Source organism: Neltuma alba, unplaced genomic scaffold (genome assembly GCF_004799145.2).
Source record: "Neltuma alba isolate B1F8T4 unplaced genomic scaffold, ASM479914v2 tig00005425_pilon, whole genome shotgun sequence".
Classification (NCBI taxonomy): Eukaryota; Viridiplantae; Streptophyta; class Magnoliopsida; order Fabales; family Fabaceae; genus Neltuma; species Neltuma alba.
In genome coordinates, this window is record NW_021634107.1 from 223,870 (window position 1) to 242,189 (window position 18,320).

General features: G+C 35.4%; 2 protein-coding genes across 5 annotated transcripts; one reads left to right on the forward strand and one right to left on the reverse strand.

The window, feature by feature from the left end:
- Positions 1-586: 586 nt before the first annotated feature.
- Positions 587-5,859, reverse strand: LOC114747727 (proline-rich receptor-like protein kinase PERK1). The gene is made up of 8 exons (XM_028936077.1): positions 5,393-5,859; positions 4,256-4,774; positions 3,176-3,262; positions 2,990-3,060; positions 2,770-2,846; positions 2,458-2,605; positions 1,693-1,854; positions 587-1,403 (listed from the first exon to the last, which is right to left on the reverse strand). Exons 1-8 carry the CDS (start codon positions 5,739-5,741, stop codon positions 1,152-1,154), a joined length of 1,665 nt encoding a protein of 554 aa, XP_028791910.1. The 5' UTR covers positions 5,742-5,859; the 3' UTR covers positions 587-1,151.
- Positions 5,860-10,029: 4,170 nt separating this feature from the next.
- Positions 10,030-18,056, forward strand: LOC114747725 (uncharacterized). Of its 4 annotated transcripts, none has more exons than XM_028936071.1 (15): positions 10,030-10,486; positions 11,588-11,981; positions 12,065-12,242; positions 12,377-12,516; positions 12,593-13,796; positions 13,894-13,994; positions 14,110-14,254; positions 14,665-14,733; positions 14,836-14,881; positions 14,988-15,274; positions 15,476-15,555; positions 15,672-15,807; positions 16,711-16,891; positions 17,009-17,091; positions 17,465-18,056. In XM_028936071.1, exons 1-15 carry the CDS (start codon positions 10,381-10,383, stop codon positions 17,597-17,599), a joined length of 3,285 nt encoding a protein of 1,094 aa, XP_028791904.1. In that variant the 5' UTR covers positions 10,030-10,380; the 3' UTR covers positions 17,600-18,056. The 4 variants fall into 4 exon arrangements, with proteins under 4 accessions (XP_028791904.1, XP_028791906.1, XP_028791905.1 ...); XM_028936073.1 differs by having other exon boundaries at positions 17,523-17,660; XM_028936072.1 differs by having other exon boundaries at positions 17,434-17,610.
- Positions 18,057-18,320: the final 264 nt, after the last annotated feature.

Here is an 18,320-nt window from a genome sequence, read left to right on the forward strand (position 1 = left end):
GTGGAAAAAACCCAATCAAACGAACACATCTCCTTAGAAGTATGAGAAACCCGAATTACAATTGAGCGAGACAATTTTGAAAGAATTTATTTTGAGTGATTTTTCATTGTATTTATCTTATAAAACGTAAAATAATTTGCCGAATAAGCTCTAATGCTATGTTTGGTTCAGCAGAGAAGAGAGCAGGAGAGATTAATTAAGCGAAGCGAAAGGAAGGAGAGGGGAGGTCATATGCTTTGTTTAGTGGGAGGGGAGAGGAGATCTCTTATATGATCAAGGAAAATAGTGGGGGGAACTAACTAAAAATTGACAAATACAATATTTTCTTATATGAGTGTCTACTTTGGTTTTCAGATTTTTTTCTAGAGAAAAACACAATCTTTTTTTTTAGCATAAACGCAATTCTTCACAAATTGAAGAGACAAAAAAAACCTTTTCAAGACAGATTACTCAAGTTCACATTACGAGCGGGGAATGCCCATAGGCAGCATTCCTTTCATGTTTATTAATAGGTTAAGTTGCAATTAGCCCCCATGCTTAATAGAGAAACGAAGCTTAATATAGCAAGACTCATGACAATCCCGTCTAACCAATAATTTATCTCAGTTTCCAATAACATGGAATGATAACGTCATGAGTCGGCAATTCCATAAATGTATAAATTCGATAAAAAGTAACGGGCAGAGCAGACTAGTAGTATCTTGAACGTGTAAACACCATTACTCATAATATTAACATTACTATAAATACAAGAAAAATCAATGCCAGCAATCTAACTGTATAATGCATCCTTACAAAGGAAACCAAACAAATTCAGATCCACCCCTTCGTCTCAAAACTCAATGTTGCGGCTTTCTTTTGTTCAGCAGATGTCTGCTTCCAGGGTGAAACCAGCTTACACTCATTTCAATTACATTGCTCAACAGAATCTTACTTCTGAGGGAAAAATTAAGTTGTTGAAATCAACGAACAGACCAATTTGTACGCTGAACCTGCAAAATCTACCGACAAATTATATTTACCAACGACTCAGGTGTTCATTTTTCAACAAATGAAGTGCCAATCCTCCTCCCTCAACTCGTAATAATTATCAGCCAAAGACTCAAAGGCTTCCACCGAAACTCAGCGAATCTCCAGTTCCACATTCCCCATTATTTCTCCTGCGTATTTTGCGGGCCTGAACTGCTTGAGGCAGACCGTTGCTGACCATAATCGCTACTGGGGCCACTGTATTCACTAGTTTCTTGCTCTAGTGCCAGCTTCCTGAACTTCTTTAGGTCCTCATTGTATTGGCCAGTATCATAACCTGAACTTTCGAAGGAACTAAGTGCTCTGCTGTGCCCAGATGTGCTCCCCTCATTCAGATCATCCAAAGAAATATTGCCTTCTAGAGCCCGAACTACCTGCTTAATGCCGAACATCTTTTAATCTTTACAAGCAAGCACTGGATCTCTAGATTCCAGAATTCTATTTGCAAATGGTCAAATCGGATGTCGGAATTTCTACATTCCAAAATATCATCAGACATTCTATCAGATTTTTCCCAGTAGCTTGCAATAACTTGACAATATATTGCAAGTGTTACTGGACTCGTTTTTTCCAGAGAAATAGGTGGGATGCGCAGTTGCGGAGAATTCGTCAATAGAAAATAACGGAGAACTAAAAACAAGTTTCTACACTTGGTTAACTGACCTGGCTCATTCGAGGCCGATGCCTAGCTGAATAGCGCACACAATTTGCAGCGCAGGCAATCATTCGAAGCATCTCCTCAGAGTTGTAACTATTCTGCAACCTTGGATCAGCAAGAGCATCGAAGTTGCCATTTTCCATAGCTTGAGAAAGCAAAGGCCTTGCCTGTAATTTGTACAATATCTTAGTGCATATCACTTATCCATTACAAGTTATCGCAGAGGGCTTTTTTTTTTTTTTTTTTTTTGGGGGGTGTTTAAACCATTATTTCAGTCAGCAAAGGCAATGCTGAGCGCTGATAGACAATTGAAGAATTGAATAATGTTTTGTAGACCAGTCGTCTCAACTATTCATCACAAGTATCAGCTTTAGCTCACAGTTCAACAAATACTTGACATCTTCAAATGATTAGAAAGGAGCAAATTAGTTTGGTAGTTTTTCAGCTCACCACATAATTTACTTTCGAAGCGACCCAATGTACAAACTACGCACTTATGAGTTTCTCAAGACCCGCAGCAAATACAAGTCGTGAAAAAAGATTTCCTAAGCCGGAAAAATAGAAGAAAAATATCCAAATTTAAATAAAATATAAAAAGTAATGATGTAAGCCATAAACAGAGTAACCAGACCTTCTGCCCTGTAGCAATTAGTAGTAATAATCATAAACTCAACACACACACACACACATGCTTAAAAAATACACAAACTGTAATATACCATAAATATCTGTTTCTCGATAGAGAAATATTGATAAAGTATTGTACCCACCCACTCAACCATACTGTCATCTGTAAAAGACTGAGTTTTATCAACAGGTCTTCGCCCTGTAATCAACTCCAAAAGTACAACACCAAAGGAGAAGACATCTGACTTCTCAGTGAGCTTCCCACTGGCAGCATATTCTGGAGCCAGGTATCTGCGTTAAATTAACTCAGAATCAGAATTCAGAACCCAAAAAAAAAAAAAAAGAAGCTACAAAACAGTTAATAAAAAGGGGGAGGGGTCAAAGAAATATATTGCCCAATAAATTTATTTCATAGCGAGACTCAAGAGAAAAGATTCAGCAGAATAAAAATTTACCCAAAGGTTCCCATTACTCGAGTGGAGACGTGGGTCTCGGCATCTGATGAAAATTTGGCAAGTCCAAAATCTGCAACCTGAATAATAAACAACACAGGCATAAGAGAGGGCTTGAGAGAAAATGAATTTTTGCACATTGAAAACCTAAAGGTATTGTTTCTCTTGCATAATTTACAAATTTTGGAAGGGACTGAAGAGTTTAGAAAGTTACAAGTCCTACCTTCGCCTCAAACTTGTCATCAAGAAGAATGTTTGATGCCTTGATGTCACGATGTATGATTTTTGGGTGACCTAAAACAATATTAGACAGAAAAAAAACTAAAAATTCCAAGACCACCATGGCGAACCAAAAGAACTGCCAGGACTCTATTGTAGATTAGTTATGTAAATTCTAAAGCAAACTCACAGTCCTCATGCAGATAAGCCAATCCCTTTGCAGATCCAATAGCAATTTTTATCCTTGTTGCCCAGTCCATTGTTGCTCTATCTTTTCCTGGAATGATTATGAATGGAACCATCACATATGGTTATATATTACCCGTAAGATTATCAAATCTACAACTCAATAGTGGAGCCCCTCGTCCCTCAATAGCCAACACAGGTCAGGCAAAGTACATACTGTGATATATTTTCAACAGAAGACCATAGCAAAGTACATAGAAAACCATAACATGAAATCAAAATAACACTTTAACTAAAGTAAACAACAAGGGAATAAATTTGCGTTTTAAAACAGAAATTGTGATCCTCATGATTTTTCTACACCAATAATAACCCTCAGGTCAAATTGAACTAGTAACCCTAAAGCCCTTCCAGCATTCTACACCAATAGTTCTCAGATTAACTTTAAAAATCTTCTCCTCCCGATACCAGAAAATTTTTTTTAAAATCTTCTCCCAATTAATTTCTTTCCAACCTTAAATTCCCAATGCACTCAGCAAACTTTGAGAGGTTGATTCTTTAATATTAAACCTACGTGTTGACTTATAACCTTCAAATTCTCTAATTGTTGTACAAGGCAGGGTTCCTGTCAACAAATGTATATCTACAGTGAATTTTGAGCTCGTAATTTTGTTTACTCTATTTTTATTCTCATAGAACAGGGGGATGCAATCAGATCCAAAATCGTAACAACTCTATGAAAAATTTCCCCAGATACTGATTTCTAGTTTTCAATAATTATAATCTAGATTTAGTTTCAAATACCTTACAAGTGTTCCAACAGCCCAAGAAAAAATCAACCTGATGTGTTTGATGAACAATGTGCAGTTGTTATTGGAAGTTCGGGAATGGCTCCTAAAGAATAAATCGCAAACTGTAGGTGACCATATTTTCAGCAAATCATGTCTCAGAAGAGAAGGGGAAAACAAAAAACAAAAAAACAAAAAAACAAAAAAAAGAGCAAAGCCATTCTCCATTGTACATCACTTTTGCATGCTTCCCTATTTGGGAAGATGAGGGGAAAAAGTTAACATCAGAACCTTACCATGTAAATGGAATTCTAGTGTATTGTTTGGGACAAACTCATATACAAGCATCCTCTGGACTCCAGCAATGCAGTATCCAACTAAGGAAACAAGATGTCTGTGATGGACTCGACTAATGATCTCCACTTCAGCCTGGAACTCACGCTCCCCCTGTCTGCTTCCAGATTTCAGCTGCTTAATTGCAACAGTTTTCCCATTTCGGAGAACTCCTTTATGGACATAGCCAAACCCACCTTGACCAAGAAGATTTGAGTCTGAGAATCCATTTGTTGCCAACGCAAGTTCTTCATATGTAAACGAGATTTGTGAGAGTCCAAAGGCAATGGCAGGCGATGGTGCATGGTATGGCCTCTCAGATTCCAGACTTGTGCCACTTGCAGAATATATAGGAGGAGATGCTTGCTGATTCAACAGAACTCCAGGGGATGGACTTGGCTTGGGAGGCAATGTCGCTCCACCATCGGTTGGAGGAGGAATGCTATGCTGCCATTGCTGGGGCGGACCACCAAACTGATCAGCTGGAGAAATTGGCATCAAGAATCGTTGAGAACCAGAATTAGGTGCAATTTAACATACATTCATAAAATTAAAATCACACTTCATGTATAACAAATTGGGCTAAAAGTTTATTCAAGGCAACTAAAGCAATACAGGTTTGTCCAACCATAGGCGATCAACCTAGATACAATGCGAAAAGCAGAAAAAGCACAATGCCGCCTAAATAAATGATAATATCAGCCCACTGGACATAGAACCCCTTTCCAGCAAACAAACGAGACAGAGCATAGAGAGATAAAATGAGTAACTGAAATTAAACATACTTCGTGCGTCGCTTAATATAGAAACTTTTCCTCCAGGAAGCAGTATAATGGAGTCAATGAGTGTCTCAATCCAATAGATTTCAGCAAATAATTACATACTGTATAATGTGACGCCACATTCGCACTTGTTGTCGGAGTACTAATCGACAACTCTAACTGACTTATATGTTCGTTATATCCATTTAATACACCGAATGACGGGAAAAAACCGTTCACGTGAATTAAAAATTACAGCAAACTATGACAAAAACACCCTCCAAAATTTTAAAGAAAACAAGTACACACACTACATAAAGGAAACAAGAAAAGGCTTACCTTTGGGTTGGGATGGAGGAGCAGCAGAGTGATCGTTCATCCCATATTTGCTCATCCTCCTCCGCTTTCTTCTTTTATAGAAAAAAGCACAAATGCCCACACAAGCGAGCATAAGCAGCGAGCCAAACACAGTTCCGACAACTAGTCCGGCTATTGCAGCGTTGGACAGTCCGTCTGAGTCCGCCGCCGGCGTCTGAGGCGCGCCCGGAGGAGGTGGCGCCGACGGAGTGGCGGTAGGTGACATGGAATTACTCGGAGCTGGAGGAGAGGTGTCATTGGTGGTGACAGGAGGCGGAGGAGGAGCCGTGGAGTTGCCAGGCTGAGATGTTTCCGGAGGCAGCAAAGACATCGCCGGAGAAGAAGGGTTTGTGGTCAGAGAGGTTCAGGTGTGAATGGAGGAAGAAAAAAGGAACAGCGAGAAAGAAAGAACATGAGCATTAAGGAAGATAGAAATATCAATCAAATAAACAAATACCAAGATTGAACATTGTATCATCACATGGGACGCGATGAGCAGATAGTGGTGGACCATGTCAGTGAGCGACACTGTGAAAATTGAGAAACGAGAATGGAAACAATTCTGTACGGAAGATTCCATCCTGCGGGAGGGGATTCGGCACGTCATGTCGTTTTGTTGGATCTCCCTTGCGTTTTGCCTACCCAAGATCTTTTGCCGTCTTCTTAATTCCGCCGCTAAAATTATAAATTCTTTTTTTTTTGGTTTCATCCCTTTTATTTTAAGAATTTCCTTCCTCTCATGTTGATCAAACGTTATTTATTATTATTAACTAAATGTAAGACTTAAATAATTATAGAAACCAAAAAAATTATTTATATTAGTTAGGGTTAATACTATTTTTTATCCTGAAATTTAGCCTTTTGGAGGAAAAAAATCATGAAATTTAACCTCATTTTAGTTTTAATCTTGAAACAAGATTTCAAAAACCAAAAACACTATTTTAAAGATTAAATTAGGAGGGTCAAAATGAAACCAAAATTTAATAATCAAAATTTTTAATTTCAAATTTTAACAACCAAAACTAAAATAAGATCAAATTTCAAGAACTAAATATATTATTAACCCGATTAATTATTTGTAAAATACATATTGGTCTTCATAAAATAATTATTTGTATTGAATAATACTTTCTTAATAAAAAATTCTTAATACATGTGAACATCTTCTTACAAAACAAAAAAATTTGAATTTTAATTTATCATATTATATATATTTTTTTTACTAGACTCAGCCCAGTATATGTTCTATCATAGGCACATGTTCACGAGATACTCTTATTTTGTTTGGGCGAATTTAAGCGCGTGAATCAATTTGAAGTGAAAATGATAAGGGGAAAACTAGGTTCTAAAAGGGCGTAAAGCCCGAGGAAACAGAAAAAGCAAAAGGATGGCGTTGAGAAATGTTTGAAACTTTGAATAGAGTTTTACAAGTAAAGCGATGGATGATTCCTATTTCATACGGTGAACCAATAGGCGTTGAAGGTTTTAGTCACCTCCCGTCCCCCTCAAATTATAGGTCATCCTGCTGTCATAATTCCCCAACCCACGGCGGTCCCCATGGCACTAGGTGGCCCTTTTTTATTTTTTATTTTTTTTAATAAAGGTTTTTTTTTGGAAAAAATGGGCTAAATTGCAGGGATAATCATAGCCTAATAAAAATGATAATTACGAGAATGGAGCCCCAAATAAAAAACAATCTATCTATTTATAAAGGGTTTTAAAAACATGGGCTAAAACTTTGCTAAATCTAAAATTATGTATAAATAACATCCTTAATTTTTAGAATTTCAAAGGTTAAAGAGATTATTTATATATGACATAAAATTTGGAGGATTTTGCATAACTTTGCCAAAAAGAAAATATACTACCTCTGATCCTTAATATAAGAACTTGTTTGACTTTTATTTTGATTCTAAATATAAGACTTCAGTCCATTTTATCTTTCATATTTATTCCTTTCTGTTCAAGGTAATCCTTGTAATAATGATAATTATAGTCAATACATTTGATTAATAAAGATATTTTTTTAAAAAAAATAACATCTATTTAGTACAAATAAATAACATAATTAATTTTTTAAATATATTCAAATTAGTTAACTAATTTTGATATTAAATAGCAGAGGTAGTATAATACTAATTAATGTTTGCTTTGGTAATAAGCGATGGAGTAGGATATGAGAAACATTCAACGTTCGAATTCTCTTCATCTTACCCAAAAAATTAAATACATAATATTCGTCCAGTTATAGTAGTAATGCAAAAGAATATAAATGATGATTTTAAGCAAAATTAACGATATGTATTAATTTGATCTATTACGGAAATTTCTATTTTTTGATGCTCATCAGTATTATCTTTTGAAAAATAATGATTTTTTTGTAAACATTTTTCAAATTAACGGGTGTTTTGAAAAATGCTCATAACTAAATCTTAAATCTTATTATGAGGACTCAGACCAACGTTAATTTAATTTCTGTTGCATAACAAGTAAAATAGTTATGCATATTCAAATATACAATGCTTCTCCGGATATAATGTAATTTTCCTGAGGACAATGATTTATTGAAAAATAAATTAATCATTTCAAATAGTCACAATACATTCCATTTCTAAAGAGTAATGGCATTGTCTACGTCTAATCTGCATATTATTGAGACATAATTAGGTGTGAATGGACTAAGAGAGTAAAAGTTTCGGAATGATATTTTTCCTTTTGTTCTTTATTGGTTCACCCGTCACTTCATCCATATGCATGAAATGGAAAATTCATTTCACATCAACATCTCTAGTTAGATGAGATCTGAAAGACCCAAGAAAAAAAAAAAGTGTTTATACTTAACATTTGAACATGATTGCGTATAGAAAAAAATTGTAAGATGCTCGCGCCCACACACACACACACACACACACACACACACACACACACACACACACATATGAATTCCAAAAAATTTAGAAAAAATCATAGAAGACCTTAAAAATTGAAATACTACTACGTATTATGACCAGTTCACAAAAATCATTGTCATTTACTTATTAATTATTATCAAAACCATTACCAATATTGTAATAGGTTTTTATTCGCAATTTTTTATTCTCAAAGTCTTTTTTTTTTTAACGATTTTTGCATAATTTTGCTTGTCATAGGCCTTTTGATTTTAATTATCATAACCTTTTTCTCTGTTAATTATTTTATTAAAGAGTTTTTATTAAGAAGTATTATCTCCGGTCTTAATTATAAGAGCTAGTTGACTAATTTAAAGAGATTAAGGAGGCAAGTTGAGTTAGTTATTTGTTCTAAATAGGTATTATTTTTTCTAAAATATCATTACTAATCAAGTGTATTGACTAGAACTATCATTGTTAGAAGGGCTACTTTAGAAAAAAAAATGTATAAATATGAGAGACAAAATGGAATGAAGTTTTATATTTAAGACCAAAATAAAAGTTAAACATGATTTTATATTAAGGATCGGAGGTAGTAATTGCTAATATAAAAGCTTAAAAAGTCAAATAATTAAGGGAAAATTCTAATTAAATCCATTTGAAATAGCAACATTCTAATTTAAGCCTACACTTTTAACAAATTCTTAATTAGGCCAAGAGGCCTAACTGGGGATTTCTAAATGTTTCTAAAAGACCAAAATGCCCTTCATAATTAAAAAGCCTAATTTTAGTTTTAATTCTTTTAATTGAATTTAACTAACATGTTTTTTTTTCTTTAAACATTATCACATGAAAATTTGGCCAAAAACATTATCATATAAAAAACAAAAAAAGAAAAATAACAATTATAGCCCATAAAAAATAATTCAAAATTCAAGATAAAAAAATACATAATTTCTAGATATCTATAGAATTGCAAAAATATGGGAACTAATAAAAATTTTACGATTTCAAATGTAAAAGATTAACAAGATCAATTTTTTTTTTTTTTTGTGTGAGAAAAAGACCAAATCAAAGATTCATGGAATTCTTGAATATCTATCAAAATTAATTTTACTATTTCACAACTTACAGTGAGACTCATTAATTCATCTTTAATTTTCCGGTCTTCAACATTTATTCAATATCAAATTTTTATTATATAAAAAAAATAAAAGGCTATAAATTCTAGAGTTGACATAAGATTCACAATTACAAAACACACCTTTGACATAAAATCTAAGAAAGACCATGTCCTCATTAGTAAATCTACTAGAACAATTAAAACTAAAATTAGATTTACACTTACATTCAATTTTCCTTTTTGATTACAAAAACGCATTCCGGTCTTTTAGCAACATTTGAAAATCCCTAATAAGGCCTCTTAGTCTAATTAGAAATTCGTTAAAAGTATAAGCCTTAATTGGAATTTCATTATTTTAGATAGATTTAATTGGGATTTTCCCAATAATTAATTTAACTAATTTTTAATTTTTCAAAATTAGTCATATGTACTATGTTTAACATTTAAGATCGGAAGACTAATTTTACAAAGCATGCCTTGTGTTTTGAAAGGAGGGATTGTTGAGTATTGTTTTGGATTTGCTGATAAAATTCATAAATTGCAAGAAATGTAACTGACAGTGACGCCATCTGAATTGCCCGGGCGAAGCAACCAGAGAGTAGTTGAAGTTTCAATCAGGCTTCCAGAAAGTGCAATGGAAAACTGGAAAGGATTGGAGAAATTATACGCCCACCCACCGCCACATACAGACAAACAGGATAATGCCAAACATAAAACCTAACGGTCATACCGTTGAATTTCTTCAGCACAGTATCTTTTCCTTTCTCTTCCACTTCATTTTGTCCTTATCTTCATCGATCAGTTTTCTCGGTATTGTCAATTGAATTCTGTTCATTTAATGGCAACTTAATTGCACGATCCTCTGCATCATGGGTCGGAGAAGGAAAGACGAGGGGCGTTTGCTTAAAAATTTGTTATTTGTAACTGTAATGTGATTGCGGCGCAATTGACTATTTGATATGAGCACGCCGAACCGGGTGACGGCAAAAGACTTCGTCGAGGATGGGAAGAAACGGATTGTTTTTCTAGTCATGTGCGCTGTGGGACTGTCATATCTCATGTCGTGTAAGTTTCTCAGTGTACGTGCTTGAAGTTTTGATTTTTCATTCTATAGTTCATTTGGGTCCAGAATGGGTAATCTAGACATTTGTGATATTTTATTTATGTGCGTCACTGCAATCTCTTGTTCCGTCCAAATCGTGTGTTTCTGTTTTAATCATTTCCAAGATTTTTTTTTTTTTTGGGGTCATTTGGGGCTCTTAACTCTGTAACTTATCTAGTTTGGTTTTCCTAGCAACACTCTTTTCATGGAGCATTTAAATATCATGGTCTTCACTGTCCAAGCACAAGCGAAAAAATGGTTGGATCAAAATGGTGGCATTTAGCATGTACTACGATGTAATCGGGGGATTGGAGTACTTTCATATTACGGCACTAAGTTTCAGAGGCTAATTTATTTTGTAATGGTGGTTGGAGTCAGTATACAAAATCATGTATCCAACAGTATTGCTTTGGCTTTTCTTTTCTTCTTATGGTTATTAATGAATGATTTGGTCCAGATGGATTAAAAATATGATTTGGTCTGTATCATGGGTCGACAAGTTTCCTTTGCAAGCATCGCAACGGAAATTTCTTTCTTTGTCTTTTTTTCTTGGTAAAAATCTATGCTTGACTTATAGTAAGCAAACTCTAAACTACTCATCAAGATAGGAATGGCTGCTGATCCAGTTGTGTCTGCTTACTTTTTAGAATACAAGTCGTGCTTTATGTCATTTATGCCGCTACAGTTTGGTTTAGCTCCTAAGCTTGATCAGGTTCGCTGGCTGCATGAACATATTGCTTCTAGTGTTCGTTTGATGTCAAAAGATTTCATTGACATTGTGACTGACCCAACTTTCCTGCTAGAGCCTTATTCCCTCACTGCTGGACCGCACCCTTTGTTTTCCTCTTTCTATGGCACATGGCTTGCACACTCTTATCCTTGTTTATTAGGTTGCCATCTTGTGCTTCTGATAAATAGTATTTAGTTTTACGAGTAGATATATACTTTAAAATTTTTAAGCTCTCCATTATCTGGGGCACAAGATTTTATACTCTGTACTTGTTGATTTTGGGGGTTCATTTGTTTCCAGGTCTTGGTATTAACCCTTTTACTTTTCATTTCAGTGACTAGCTCATCAGTTTGGGTAAACTTGCCAGTTGCTACCTCTCTTGTTATTGTTCTCCGCTATTTATCACTAGATTTTGAAATGAAGAGAAAAGCTGTAGCATACAACAGTAGACCCTGCACAACCGCAGCTCAGTCTTCAAGGAAACCTCTTGAGTCTGCCAGAGTTATCGCAAAGTCTGATTGGAGAGAAAAGGTGAATTCCCCTGATGTTGAGGAAGCAATGGAGCACTTCACTAGACATCTCGTTTCTGAGTGGGTGACTAACATGTGGTACTCTCGGTTGACACCAGATAGAGAGGGTCCTGAGGAGTTAGTGCAAATAATAATTGGTGTTCTTGGAGAGATTTCAGGACGGATGAGGAATGTAAACCTGATTGAACTTTTGATAAGGTTCTTTATTTCATTTCTTGTCGATGATATTTTAGACACTATTAACTGATTGACTGATTATTAGCTTTTACTTTGTGGTTTAGTGATCTTATTGATCTTGTTTGCACACACTTGGAGGTGTTTCGTGCTACTTTGGCAGAAATTGAAAAGCAAAGCTCATCTCCTTTAACAACTGAATCTCGGGATACAGAATTGAAACTTGCATTGGCTGCAGAGGACAAATTGCATCCTGCTTTATTTTCTGCTGAAGCTGAGCACAAGGTTCTCCACTTTATAGTGTAATCTGCGTATGCTGAATAATGAGTAATTAAGTCTTATCCAGGAGGAAAAAATTCTATTCCTATTCCTCCTACTACTTAAGTTTGAGGAATATTACATGTGTTCTTAATTAACAGGTTTTGCAGCATTTGATGGAAGGTCTTATGTCAGTCACTTTCAAGCATGAGGATCTGCAATGCTCTTTCATCCGATATGCTGGTCGAGAACTACTTGCACATGCAGTGATGAGACCTGTTCTCAACTTAGCTTGTCCAAGGTATCATTTGAGCTATTTTGCTTTATTTTTGGCATTTGTTGCTATTCTCATTTCCCCTTTTCCTTTTCTCTGGCAGATTTCTTAATGAAAGAATTGAATCTGTGGTAATTAATAAGACCAAACTTAACAAAGGAGCTAACGCAGTTCAAGAGGCGTCTCACTCTATGGATGATAGATTGAAGATATCTTCTGGTCATTTTACTAAGCATTTCGATTCTTCTGTTACTGGTTTAGAGCTAGTACAGCTAGGAAATAGTCATTCTAGAACTGCAAAGTCATGGGTGGAGCATAATGCTTTTGATACTTTTTCTAAAGATCCATTGCGTTCGATTGATGCTCTATTATCACTTTTATGGAAGTCATTGCCGTCAAACTCCCGAATTAGTGATAATCAAGGTGTTAAACAGTATCACTCGGGAGGGCAGTGGGGTGAGATCTTAAATCTCCTGTCCCAGAGGAAGAGCGAAGCTCTTGCTCCAGAACATTTTGAGAACATGTGGACAAAAGGGAGAAATTACAAGAACAGGGATGGGGAGAATCAGTCAAGTGAGCTTGTCCCACAACATGTTGTGGGAGGAAAATTGCCAAACATTGATCATAAGAAGGCAATATCAGGACCTAAAGAAAAGGAAACTAATTCTAAACTTAATCCCTCCAAAGGTGCCGGTGCTAATTTGGGATGCAGTAATCGTTATATGGTAGAAGACACTCTTTGTGCAGACCAGAGTAGATCAACTGGCCCATCAGTTCCATCATCTCAAGATGATGACCAAAGCCGCATGCGTTTGCTGATGATTGATTCAGGGAGCAGTACGTCTTATACATCTGAAGATGATGAAACTAGCATGATCAGCAGTCTCAACTCCACGGGAACTAAAGTTTGGGATGGAAGAAGAAATAGAGATCGGGGTTTCTCTCTCACTCACCACCCACTTGAACATTTTGATAGTCATAATACAAAGGTGAATAAGATACAACCGCGCTATCAAAGATTATCCAGAACCCGATATGGCTGGAAAAGGTCAAGTGGTCATAACATGCAGGAAGTTAAGAGAACTAGCTTTTTATCTGGAGATGGACATGATATACTTGAGTCATCAACATCAAATGCAAACTATGAGGATTTTATTCAGTTTGGCGACGATTTGGGTAGAATACATAGTGGAGCAGCAGCTTCTACTTCAGCATCCTTTATTTCTAGATCAGAATCTTGCAGTTTTGCTGTTAATCCCCTGAAAAGTTCACTTCCGGTACATTCTTTTCCCAAATTGAGATGTGAGGTACTTATTTTATTTGTAGGTTGCAGCTCCTTTAGCTGATGATGCTTGACTTTTTTTTTTCTAATACATTTATTTGTAATCTAATTAACTGACACAGGTCCTCGGCGCAAATATTGTGAAGAGTGGGTCAGGAACATTTGCTGTCTATTCCATATCTGTAACAGATGTAAATAATAGGAGTTGGACAATTAAAAGGAGGTGCTAAGTTTTCTTAATCCTTCATGGATTTGTTCCTAATATTAGTCAGTTAAAGTTGTCTTCTTATATGTTCTTTTTAGGCTTACTTCTGTGATGTTTCTTTTTCATTTTTAAGGTTTCGTCATTTTGAGGAACTACATCGGCGCCTGAAAGAGTCTCCTGATTATAACCTTCATTTGCCTCCAAAACATTTTCTGTCAACAGGTTTAGATGTAACTGTTGTTCAAGAGCGTTGTAAGTTGTTGGACATTTATTTAAAGGTCAGAAGCTTAATTTGTTCAGTCCTTGTTAATTTAAATCATGTTCTCATTCTTAAGATATATAATAGCGTTCAGAACAAAGCTTCGTCTGACTTCTCATTTTTTTTCCACATGGATTCTTGTTATAATGTGATCCCTCATTTCCAGGTCCCCACTGTTCCTATGACTGATTGGTAGGTTCTTATTCTTGATGAACATTAATTAAAGAGCGAATCATCCGGTTTCAGTTTTGTGATAAAATTGAAGTATCAGTACTTCGATACTGACAGGATAGATGTTGAACATGAATGCATCCATATTTTGAGATATTACCTACGCATGCATAGTATAGCATTCTTTTCCTGGATTTTCTGATCATGTTCTTTTATACCTTGATTACTTCTATTGACTCATGGCTTATTGCTACTCAGGAGCTTATGCAGCTTCCAATAGTTTCAGGATCAATTGAAGCATGGGACTTTCTCAGTATTGACTCTCAGGTCTGTTTTTATGTCCAACAAGTTTTCCTTTGTCACCAACACTTTTTTATTTTATTTTTTTTAATATTCTGGCTTATTGCTTACTATTGCGTTGTATTGCAGACGTACCGATTCTCAAATTTGCTTTCAATTGTCAAAACATTGTCAGGTGATTCATGTTTGATAGATATCGTTGGACATGCATATTTTGAATTTTTCCTATCTTTTGACTTGTATTTTTTTTTTTTTTGGTTGGTTATTGGAAACCACCCTAGTTGACGTGGATGATAAACCATCTGAGAAAAGTAAAAGCACCTCCAATTTTTCTATACGTGACCTCTTTGCCTCCAGAAGAGAAAACACTGTTGCTAAAAGTAATGAGGCTGTTCTTGATAAGGAATCTCGGGATTTATTGGAAAATTCTGGCATTGATGCAAGTGCTAGAGCAGGGAAGAGTGAAACTTCTCCTGAGAAGTTGCGAAGAACGCAAGGGAAAGAGCCTGATGGTTCCATTGAGGTGTCTGATTTACTCCATGATACTTCTGACGCTCTTCCTACAGAGGTGATTCTAAGATAAACCCAAATTTTTGGTTCTACATACGCTTATTTACATTTTAGACTAGATGAATAGGTATAATATTTATCATTTCATTTGGTCATGCACAGTGAAACAATAATGCCTGATCGTCAGTTGCTTCTTAGGCACACTATCATATGCATGGCTGCAATACTGATTCTGACTGATTATAATTCTTCTATGCAGTGGGTGCCTCCAAATTTGAGTCTTCCCATATTGGATCTGCTTGATGTTATCTTCCAGCTTCAAGATGGTGGATGGATTAGGTAGTCTGAAAAGTCACATTTCTTTTATATCCGTAGCTAAAAGCTTAGATGTTTGGTTTTAGATCCGATGTCAAGTTCAGATATGCTTACATTATATATTTTTGTGCACGTTGCAGGCGGAAAATTTTTTGGGTGGTTAAACAGATCCTACAACTAGGAATGGGTGATGCTTTTGACGATTGGTTGCTGGACAAAATCCAGCTGCTCCGGAAGGGGACAGTGATTGCTTCTGGGATCAGGCGAGTTGAACAAGTAATCTAAAGAGCCTTTCACTTTTTGAGAATTTCTGTTGTTGAGTCTCTTCAAACATTTAATTTAAATATGGATGAATAACACTCTCCTTCCCAGATAGATATTCAAATTATATAATTGTGCCTTCTATTATGGACATAAGTATAAAAACCCCCATTAAAATCAAGAAATGGCTAAAATAGCTTTAAGAATATTATTAGTTTCTTTTATTAAAAATAGAATTTGCTAGTGAACATCCCTTTTAGATTTCAGTGTTAATTATTTATTTTGTTTTGACAATCATTGGTCTTTTTTCTTTTACATGAAAAGAGCGAGCACCTCCAAACCAAAAGGAAGTTGAATATCTTGTTTGTTTTAGTACATATAATACTTACTATGTTATTTAGGTAATATGTTTAAGTGTCTTATGATCAAAGTAGTTGTAATTTATTTTTTTAATTGCCAAGAAAGTTAGAGTTTCTTTTAACTTCCGAGTTCAAGCGGAATGTCTTTTTCAAAATAGAGAATACCATATAATTTGGACCTTTTTTCTAAAAAAAGAAGAGAGTAATTTACCCTCTGAATAATTGAGACATGGTCTGTTAGTATTTTTGATACAACCTAGATGGGAATAATACATGTGGCGCCGTTAGATGTCCATTTGACTTAATTTAGTGCAGGGGAAGCAAGTATAGCTCATCTTCTTAAAATCAAACTTAAGGGAGGGGATTGCATTTTCTTAAGACGGGAGATTCATGTAATTTGGGTATCTTCTATTGGAAAGGGGTGTACTTTACCTTTAAATATTGATAATTTTTATTTTGCTACAACCCAGTGATATTCCTGAGCAAAAAACTCAGCTTTGAATAGCATGCTAGACAAAAATATATGATGTTGATATGAGTTGTTGGACAATCTATATAGATACTATGGCCTGATGGAATATTCATAACCAAGCATCCAACTCGATGCCCGCCACGTTCCAGCCCAGCTCAGAATTCACCTCACGGCCAGAAACCTAAAGATTTATGTTCTCAGAGCATGGAGGATAAGCAGAAACAAGAGGAAGAACGTCGTGCACAGTTTGTGTACGAGCTAATGATTGGTAATACATGTTGCACTATTAGCTCTCCAGTTATTTCCAGAATTGACAGTATTGAATATACTATATTTAAGCAAATGGCTTCTGCCAAACAAATTATTGACATTTCTGTGCTTGTAGATCATGCACCAACAGCAATTGTAGGTCTTGTTGGTCGCAAGGAGTATGAACAGTGTGCTAGGAACCTCTATTTTTTCCTTCAGGTATTTTTCCTCTTTAAGATTTTGCCATTAGTTTCTTCTATAAAACATAAGTTGAGTGTGTGCGCGCGCGCGCATCACCTCAACACCATGGTTTTTGCCCTTGTAATTAAATTTAAAGCGGCATTGTTGTCCTCCGTTTTTAATTCTAGTTATTAGCACCGGAAGGGGTGAAGAAGCTTATAGACGCAATATTTCAGGTTAACTGAATGATTCTATGTGGTTTCCAGCGGTTTTGTTGGTGCCATTGTCATCTAAATTCTATCTTACTGAAGTAGAATTCAACCGATATTATTGCTTGGGGTTTAGAATTCCCATTTTCACTGATTGAACATAAGATTGCAAGTTGTAATGGCTTTTAACTCTGTTCCTGCAGTCATCTGTTTGTTTGAAGCAGCTGGCTTTTGACCTTCTTGAATTACTAATGGTGACAGCATTTCCAGAACTAGATCATGTATGCAAGCAGCTGCACGAAGAAAAGCACAAGTTTGGCGAATTCAATCCGAATTAGATTATCCATAGGTTACATAAATTTTTTGATGGTACTGGCTGCCCCATGTTTCTCTGCAACCAACCAAGTATTTGTCTCCCTGCATTCTTACCGCATCATGCAATTTGTGGATTCAGTACTAAAGTCTGGCTAGATCAGCCCTCAGGCGTTAACAAAAGTCTGAAGTCCAAGTATGTACAGAATACCAAACAAGGAAAGAAAAGAAGAAAGTTTTCTTAGGAATTACTCCATTTTGAGCCTAACCCAATTTAAATCTGAATTACTCTGAGTCTACTTTAACTTCGGATACCAGATTATTTGTGAAAAACTAAATAAGCAAATAAGAGTCTTTTAGAGGTGTCTAGTTTTGGCTTTGCAAGGAATGAGATGTAAATATTGATTCTACTGCATTCTAGGCTTTCATATGCAGCTCCATGTTATAAGTTTTCCTATTTATAATGATTTAGTTATTTTTTCATATGCATTCTAGGCTTTCATATGCAGCTCCATGTTATAAGTTTTCCTCTTTATAATGATTTAGTTATTTTTTCAAGTTTTATCTTTTAAATTATTATTTTATCTTTCTTCCGTGCGTCATTTTATGTTCTTTTTTCATATATATATTTTTTAAAGAGGGTGTAAATAATACGCATCCGGTTTTATTTATAAGGCACTTTCAGTATGTTTCACACAATTTAAGAAAAACCTTAAACTTTATTAATTCTCATTTAAAATTTAATAG

Coding starts and splice junctions, on each gene's coding strand:
- LOC114747727 (XM_028936077.1), bottom strand. CDS start 5,741: ATGTCTTTGCTGCCTCCGGAAACATCTCAGCCTGGCAACTCCACGGCT. Junction 4,775..5,392: donor TCCTCCATCCCAACCCAAAG/GTAAGCCTTTTC, acceptor CAATTTCTCCAG/CTGATCAGTTTGGTGGTCCG. Junction 2,847..2,989: donor ATGACAAGTTTGAGGCGAAG/GTAGGACTTGTA, acceptor TTTATTATTCAG/GTTGCAGATTTTGGACTTGC.
- LOC114747725 (XM_028936071.1), top strand. CDS start 10,381: ATGAGCACGCCGAACCGGGTGACGGCAAAAGACTTCGTCGAGGATGGG. Junction 11,982..12,064: donor CTGATTGAACTTTTGATAAG/GTTCTTTATTTC, acceptor TTTGTGGTTTAG/TGATCTTATTGATCTTGTTT. Junction 15,808..16,710: donor GGATCAGGCGAGTTGAACAA/GTAATCTAAAGA, acceptor CAATCTATATAG/ATACTATGGCCTGATGGAAT.